This window comes from Onthophagus taurus, unplaced genomic scaffold, assembly GCF_036711975.1.
Source record: "Onthophagus taurus isolate NC unplaced genomic scaffold, IU_Otau_3.0 ScKx7SY_15, whole genome shotgun sequence".
Lineage (NCBI taxonomy): Eukaryota > Metazoa > Arthropoda > Insecta > Coleoptera > Scarabaeidae > Onthophagus > Onthophagus taurus.
The window spans coordinates 1,681,734-1,690,979 of NW_027248940.1; the positions used below are offsets into that span (position 1 = coordinate 1,681,734).

A 9,246-nucleotide genomic window follows, 5' to 3' on the forward strand; every position below is an offset into this window, starting at 1 on the left:
AAGTTTAATTTTATTTTTTATTTATTTATTTATTTATTTGTCTTTGTATCCAGTTTACAGAAAGAAATTATAGAGAAATTAATAGTAAACACTATGTATATAAGGTAAACAAAAACTCCCGTAACACGCCATATAACTAATTTCTATTATGGTCAGTACCAAGCAGATGGCGCATGGGGGTAACCGCAAAAACTGAAAAAAATCAGTTTGCACGCGGCTTTCGAGAAAAAAAAAATAATAAAAATTGAAACATAAACATTATTCTTACTGTGAACAAAGATAACAAATTATACAACACTCAATTCAACATTGAAAGAACTAAACCATAATTGAAAAAATTCCATCTATCACGCCATCATTAAGTGATTTCACCCATTTTTTTGAAAAGTATTTCACCAACGTAAGGTTCTGTGCTGTTAGGTATTCCCTAAACTTATTATATATTTTAATGGAATGGTAAGAGTAATGTCTCAGCACGATTTTGGGATGCAATCCGAGTAGAGTAACCAATCCGGTGATTTTAGAATGTTATTCATAATTGCTAAGGTGTATAACTGTTTAATAGTAAATAAGTAACATTCAGCAAACAACAACGAAGATGGGAAAGTACGGGGTCTATGCATCATTATTTTTATAACACCTTTTTGAGACGTAATTAATTTCTGAAGGTAAGAATCAGCTGCAGAGCCCCATGCCAATATGCCATATTGCAGGATTGATTGTATAATTCCTAAATAAAATATCTTAATAGTTTTGAAATCGCATACATGACGTAATCTTTTGAACATGTAAGTACTACGCCGAATCTTGTCAACCATCCTTGCAATATGAGCATTGCATCTCAAATGATTGTCAATTAATACACCCAAATAAGTAGCAACTTGCACAGATGTAATCCTTTTACAATTGCAATCGACCACACAACAATCATTTTCATGAATTGGAAGGCTAGAAAAGCTATTAGTGGTATCCTTTCTGATGGTAAATCTCACAAAATATGACTTGCTATCATTTAAAATAAGTTTACCGCTATTTAGCCAGTTATTTATTAATCTCAAATCTGCTATAGCTTTATAATAATAATAATAATAATATATTTATTGGTGAAACCAAAAAAAAAAAAAGAGTACAATTTACAATTACAAAAGAAAATATCAGGTAAAAAAAAAATGAATTATACTATATAAAAAAAAATGAAGTACTAAATCATAAATAATAGCGGTTTACCAAAGGAAACCGAGTCAATGCACCTGATGGACTCAGGTGTTATTGTTTTTCATCGGTCCCTTGATCAATATAGAAAATATATATAAACAGAATCTGATCATACAGTAACACAATAAGGTAAGAAAGAAGTAAAAGTAAAAGAAGAATAAAGGAAGGAGCCGAAAAAGAAATAGAAAAAAAAAGAAATAGAAAAAGAAGAAAAAGAAAAATAAATAGAAGAGGAAGGATAAGAAAGAAGGGATAGTTTTATACATACTATATATATTTATCTTAAATCACCCTGCTGCCGAAGAAGATATGCTTTGTAAAAAAATTCAAAACTACTCTTAGATTTATTGTTAATATCAGTCGGAATGCTATTGATCAAATTAGGTATACTATATGAAAAACATCGTTCAAAAATTTGCAATCTATGTTGGGGTATAGACAAGGAAGAACGACGACGGATGTTGATGTTATGCACGTCAGAGCGGTATCTCAATTTATTTAACAAGTAGGGAGGCTTTTGATTGAAAAAATTCTTCGATAGAAACAAGCAGAGTGCAATTTACGACGCCGAGACATATTTAACCACCCAACCCAGTTTAAGGTATGGGATATTTTTTCTCGCTTTCGAATGCCAAATATAAAGCGTAAGCATGCATTTTGCACACGTTGAACACGCAACGACTCGGCAACATCTAAACAGGAGCCATATAGAACATCCCCATAATTAAAAATGCATCACAAAGCTGCGCTCTCAGACGCTGATTAGCCATATAGTAGCTTCAACGTGGCATAAGCACGCTGGAGAAGAGAAGCGACATGTTTACGAAATCTAAGAGTAGAATCAATAGTGATTCCCAGGTTTCGCGACTCATCAGTAATATTTAGCTTAACGCCATTCAATTTTAGATCCACAGATGCCTTGACTTCTCCAACGGCTCGCCGCCCCCCAAAGACCATAACCGACGATTTATCCGGGTTTAATTGAAGGCAAAGTTTTGAAGATTCCTCAACCAATCTTGTTAAATCAGAATTTATACAATTTTGTGCATCAGCAAGGTCATTGATGTTAAAAGAATAGTAAAGTTGCGTATCGTCAGCATACATGTGAGCCTTACAACTTCTCAGTACATTATATAAATTGCAAGTGTAAATTAAATAGAGAATTGGACCAAGAACTGATCCCTGAGGAACTCCAGACGATACAGCACATTCAGTAGAGAAGTTGCCATTTAGAGCTACCATTTGCTTACGACCAGTTAAATAGTTACAGAAAAACAAAATGGAATCATCAGAAAGTCCAATGTAATGAAGCATAGATAAAAGAGTTTTATGATGAACGGTATCAAAAGCCTTTGAATAATCCAGTAAAATTAAAATAGTGACATTTTTCTGATCAATCTCACGAACAATGTCGTCGGTCACATCCAATAGGGCAGCAGTACAGCTGTATCCTTTACGAAAGCCAGATTGCCGCATAGGTAGAATATTGAACTCATCTAAGTGCTCTAGCAATAATTTTTTCCAGAATTTTAGATATAACCGGCAAAATACTAATCGGTCTCAAATCTTTTAATTGGCTGGGATTGCTAGATTTTGGAATTGGCGTAATTAGAGCAGTTTTCCAACAGTCAGGAAACACAGAGCCCTGAATGCAATAGTTAATTATATGACAAATATAAGGCAAAATCAACGGGCAACACAGCAACAACATCTTTATACCAATACCATCAGTACCAATAGCATTTGATTTGAGATTGAGTAGTACGTCATAAATCTCTTCTTTAGTTGCAAGCGTTAATGTCAGCTTCTCAGTAACACCAGGTACTATGTTTAAGTTATAATAATTAATAGTGTCCATATCACCCGTAGCAACTATTTGAGAAGTTTGGAAGTAGTCGTTAATAGCATCAACACTCGCTAAAAAGTCCGGAATAGAACGCTGTTTACTATTAACAATGCCCATCGCCCTCAGCATATGCTCAAGATACGCTTTTTTTTCCCTCCGAATAGATAAATTAGTAAAGTTCCGAAGTTCTTTATAAGAAGTAAAATCAACAGGACTTTTTGTTTTTTTAAATTTAGCAAACGCATTATCACGAAGCGTCATAAGCAGCTTCACATTGTCAGTAACCCAGGGACGGTAATTTTTTCTCATCAAGGAGACCTTAATAGGAGCATGTATGTCGAAAAGCGTAAGAACATTTGTATTAAAAAAGGTCATTTTATCATTTACATTATTATAACACAGGATTTCCTGCCAAGGTATTTCCGCAAGATCACGATTAAAACTGTTTTTATCAAATTGTTTAAAGTCCCTGTAGCTTATGAGACGAGGTTGGGACTTCGGAGTGTCAAATAATTTTAATGTTACAAAAATTAGAGAGTGATCAGCTATGGGACAACGCCCTTTTGTTGGATAGTTGCATCCTGATTAGTTATAATATGATCAATTACAGTGGCTGAAGTAGAAGTAATACGAGTGGCATTATCAATAATCTGACAGAGATTGAAATTTTCAAGAATAGGCAAATAACTATACCCGTACACCCCGGATATGTCATGAGCATCAATATTAAAGTCACCCAAACACACTAACTCCTCCGAGCGAGGCAGCATTACAGAGAGCGAATCCTCAAAATTCCTTAAAAAATTTGAAATACTTACTTGAGGTCTATACACAACTCCAAGGGTCAACGATCGTTTTTTAAAACGCACCTCTATCCACAGTTGTTCAACGTACGGAAGAATTTCGTCAAAGATTATTTGATAACTATAGGTATCCCTTACATACACACTATTAAGACTCTTTTTCTCGTCGATGTTAATTATCAGAAAATTATACGACTTCTTCAATATGATAATGTTTATTAACAATTTTATTAATTACAATCTTATATTGACTTTTTCATATTATTTATATTTTTCGTTAATCATTTTTTTTATTATAAAAATACAGTAGTCGTAGCCCACTTTTTATAATTAGTTTTTTTTTAATATTTTGATTCACAACAACTTGCGCCCGGTGAAATCAGCCTTTTGATGGTAGAAATCTACTTTTCTGACATCCAATAGGCTGATTCTCATCACAAGTAAGCATTTGCCCAACTCAAGGTTTTATGGTCTCTTAATTAAAACATTGGGCAAATAATAACATGATAAATTCGTCTAATATTTAAGTCACAAAACAATAACTCTTACATCTCAACATTATAACGAGATAACGAATCGACGTTGCCACACATTTTTCCAGGCTTATAAACTACCGTAAAATCTAACGTTTGTAAAGAAAGCGCCCATCTTAATAGTCTAGCGTTTTTATTACTCATTTGTTTTAACCAAGTCAGAGGACAATGATCTGTTTCAATAATAAAATGAGTTAAATATAGGTACGGTTTTAATTTATTCACTGCCCAAACTAATGCAGCACATTCTAACTCACTTGCACTGTAAGCTTGTTCTCTCTCAGTTACCTTTTTGCTTAAGTACAGTATAGGGTATTCTTTATTTTCGTCATCACGTTGGGATAAAGTAACTCCCATTCCTCGTTTTGAACAATCAGTTTGTACTATAAATTTTCTTTTATAATCGGGAGCTTTTAACACTTTAGTACTAGTTAATTCTTGTTTTAAATTATTAAATGCGTTTTCCTTCTGTTCATCCCATTCAACCTTGTTTTTGGCTCCTTTTCGTAAAGCGTCTGTTAAAGGACTAACAATTTCTGCATAATTTGGTATGTAATGGTTATAATATCCAGTTATCCCTAAAAAGATTCTAATATCTTTTTTTGTTACCGGTCGTCGAAATTCTTTTATTGCAGCTACTTTTGCTTCAGATGGAGTTCTATAACCTTGTCCTATTTTATGTCCTAGATGGCCCATCCACATATTATCATGCGCAATATCCATTATCTTCCCTCGTAAACTTGTTGGTACCACTACTTGTTCATAGTGTCTTCCTAATTTGTCTACAAATCTTCGGTGCAATATTCCATTTAAGATTTTAAATTTAACACCATTTTTGTCTTCTTTAATTTCTGCTTTATCATAGTATTCTTTCAACGTAGGGTCTCCTCCCTGCAATAACCTCAGTTTATTAGGATTTAACTTTGTTATATCATCATAATCAGTTTTTCCTTTAGGAATTATCAACATTTCTTCTAAAACACTTTCTTCCTTCTTTTGTTTATTCTTTTCATTTACTTTATTTTCCTGTTCTCTTAATTCTTTATGCTTTTCATTTTTCTGATTTTGTTCTACTGGAATACTTTGTTGTTCTAATTTTAATTTTTTTGATTTTGATCGGGTTAATGCAAATACATTTTGTACATTATCCACATTACTGAACATTTCCCACGTTCTATTTGACAATAGATACGAGTATCCGTTTGGCAAATTACTTGTAACTGCAGCTTCTGTTTCAAGTTCTCCTATTTCTGGTAAATTTAATTTTACTACAGCCACTGGTAAAGCCACACTTTCTTCATTCAGTACTCCTCTAACATGTACATATTTCCCAGAATAATGTTCTGTTTTGACAATGTTTTTATGTACTACAGCATAACTCGCAGCACTGTCTCTCAAAATGTTTACTTCCTTACCATTTATTTCCCCTTTTAAAGTATATGGAGCAAATAATTCTTCAACTTCTTTCTTAGTATTTAAGGTAGCTACTACTTGCTTATTTTCTTTGCTTTCTTTGAAATTAGGACATTCTTTTGATCCTATAAAATGACCTATTCCTCCACAAGCATAACATTTAAATGGTCTTCGTTTATCAAAACTTCTCTTATCTCCTTTCCTTTCGCTTTCTGTTTCCATATTGGAAGGATTATTCTGATTCGTTTCCCTTTGTGTTGATGTTTTATGTTCCTGCTTAAATTTATTATATCCATTTCTATCATTAATAGGACCCCTCTTCGAAATGTAAACATCTGCTTGTTCCGCTGCTTCTTCAATTGATTTTGTTTTATTGTGATCTTCAACCCAAAATCTCATTTCAGATGGTATTGAACTGTAAAACTTTTCTAAACATATTAATTGTATTAATTTATTTATATCACTGCATATCCCTTCGCATTTAATCCATTCTTTAAAATTATTCTTCAATTGATAAGCAAATTCAGCATAACTCTGATCAAATTTCTTTTTACTATATCTAAATTTGGCCCTAAAGACCTCAGAAGTTAACTGATATTTTTTTAATAAACTGGCTCTAACTTTATCATAATCCTTCGCATCTTCTTCGCTTAATCTAGCCACAACTTCATTTGCGGCCGGTGACAATACACTGGTCAATCTCAGTGGCCATGTTTCTTTCCCGCAGTTTAATTGAATACAAACCCGTTCAAAGTTGATCAGGAATAAACTCATATCACCGTTATCTTTAAATGGTTGTAAATACTTATTCATATTAAAACTATTGATATTAGAATTACTAAAATTAGAATTCTCAGAAATACCTTGCACCCTAAACTGTGCAAGTTTTACTTCAGTATCTAACTTAGCAATCTCTAATCTTTCAATTCTCTCTTTTTCTTCTTTTTCTTTTTTTTCTATTTCAATCTTTTCTAATCTACCCTTTTGAGGATTTTCAGTCCAAGTCATTATTTCTATTTTAACCTCATCTACAGTGTAGTTAGAATTTATTATTTCTTTAATTATTTCTAATTTTCTTTTCTTTTCAGGTAATTCAAATAACTGTGAAATATATTTTAACTCATGCACCGTGAAAATACTAAATTCAGCCTCAGAACTCATTTTATTTTTGATACAGACTAATAACGTAACCTTTTATTTCAATTAATAGTAAAATTAATACAATTTCTTTACAGTTAGATTAAACTGATCCAACTTACAAAATAATAGCAATTGGTTGTTTATTTGTTATAAAAACTCTTTCAATGAGACCACAAAATCTCAAGTGAAAACAAATGCTACTTACTATTTGTAATTCCTGTTGAATTTCTATCTTTTCTAATTTGAACTACGTTTCTGCTTTCGGTTGCTGTTGCTCCGTGAGCACCGCTTCTCCGTCCAGTCGCTGTTCTGCAAATTTCGCTTTCCTTTCCGGTCGTTGTTGCCCTTTGAGCTTCGCTTCTCCTTCCGGTTGCTGTCGTCACGTGAGCTTCGCTTCTCCTTTAGGTCGCTGTTATCCCGTGATCTTTGCTTCTCCTTCCGGTTGCTGCCGCTTCTTGAGCTTCGCTTTCTTCAAATCAACATCGAAACAAGGATACAATTTCTCTTGTTGTGGAATTCGTGCTGATCGGACTATCCCACCGATATGCCACCAGTTATTAAGACTCTTTTTCTCGTCGATGTTAATTATCAGAAAATTATACGACTTCTTCAATATGATAATGTTTATTAACAATTTTATTAATTACAATCTTATATTGACTTTTTCATATTATTTATATTTTTCGTTAATCATTTTTTTTATTATAAAAATACAGTAGTCGTAGCCCACTTTTTATAATTAGTTTTTTTTTAATATTTTGATTCACAACAACACCAACACCGCCGCCCGCTCGTCCCTCTCGACCCACAAAACTGTGACAGTAGTTATCTATAGAAAAGAGTGAATGGTTAGAATTAGAATAGATCCATGTTTCAGTGATGGCAAATATGTCATAAGAACCATTAACTATGATATCCTTCAAAGCAGCAAAGTGAGCAGGCAGTGATCGCACATTTAAATGACCAATCTTCATAATTATATATTGAGATACAGTAGGCAAATTTAAAAATAAAAATAAAACACGCCCAAGTAAAGGAAGAGAAAAGAGAAAAAAACTAAGAAAAACAGAGAAAAAAAAAGAGAAAAGAAAAGCAGAGGAGAGATAATATGCTCTTAATTACAAATCAGTTTTTGATTACAATCCTAACACAAATCCGCAACAACAAAAAAAAAGAAACAATTTAATCATTTACAATCTTTCAATCGAATCGGGTATCTCGACAAGGGCCCATCCCGGTTCCCCTTTATGCATCTTTTAAAGTAAAAAGAGTAAAAACAATAATAAAAAAGTAGCAACAATAATAATAACAAAATAATAAGTTTGAGAGACGGGTCCCCCCCGAAACCCACGACTCAACTGTTTCCAAATTAAGACCTATTTAATTATAGAAAAGAAAAAAAAAAAAAAGAAATATTTTTATTAATTTGTTTTATCTATTATTTAGTCAAGCAGGAAACTTCCCTTTGGAGCTGCTGAGAACGCGTTTTGACACCAGAATGTCGCCTCCCCTTGTCAACTGCTAGTTCCTCTAGTTCTAGAATTCCTTTAATAACCACGGCCTTATTTCTTGAATTGACTACAAAAATTTTTCCATCTCTAGTCCATGTATTTTTCGGACCCACAGCATCCATGGCAGATTGATACAATTCCATACGTTTTCTGGTGAGAGATTCAGTTACAAAAAATTTGCTACCTTTAAGATTTTTCTTGTTCAACCATATCAGCTGCCTGGTGGCGTATGACACGAATTTTACAATTAATGTACGAGGTTTATGCGATGCTTTTGCTTTTCCTTGCTGAGAAGAACCCATAATGCTCCTACTCCTCGTCCCAAGCCTGTGAGCACGATCCACCATAGATATATCAAAGTTAAAGTTAGGAATTTTCAATGTGTTACAAATAAAATGAGTTACGACGTCCGAAACATTTTCTCCGTCTAATTCTTCAATCCCATGGAACAAAAGGCAATTGCGCCTGGAGTATTGTTCTAAACTGTCTAGACGTTCGTCCATATTCATAACTGCATGCTTTATATCAGAAATAGCGCCCTGAATGTTCAACTTGAACATTTCAAACTCTTTACTGAGCCGTTCAAGACTACTGAATTCCTCATTAGTACCTTTATTAGAAAGGGCTGTTTGTAACTTATCCTCGAAAGCTCCCATCGAGTTTTTAAAAAGATTTTCCATTGAAGAGAGCATTTCCTTAGTTGTTTTGGAATCCATAACGAGTTTGTGAGTGACGTCACGTGTTTACAATAACACGAGTTCTTTTACGACAGCCCCGTTCACCTC

At 33.3% G+C, this 9,246-nt stretch overlaps 1 protein-coding gene across 1 annotated transcript; it reads right to left on the bottom strand.

Moving 5' to 3' along the window:
• Positions 1 to 4,409: 4,409 nt before the first annotated feature.
• LOC139432409 (repetitive organellar protein-like) lies at positions 4,410 to 6,971 on the bottom strand. Its single transcript, XM_071200930.1, has one exon. It carries the CDS (start codon positions 6,969 to 6,971, stop codon positions 4,410 to 4,412), a length of 2,562 nt encoding a protein of 853 aa, XP_071057031.1.
• Between the last annotated feature and the right edge of the window lie 2,275 nt (positions 6,972 to 9,246).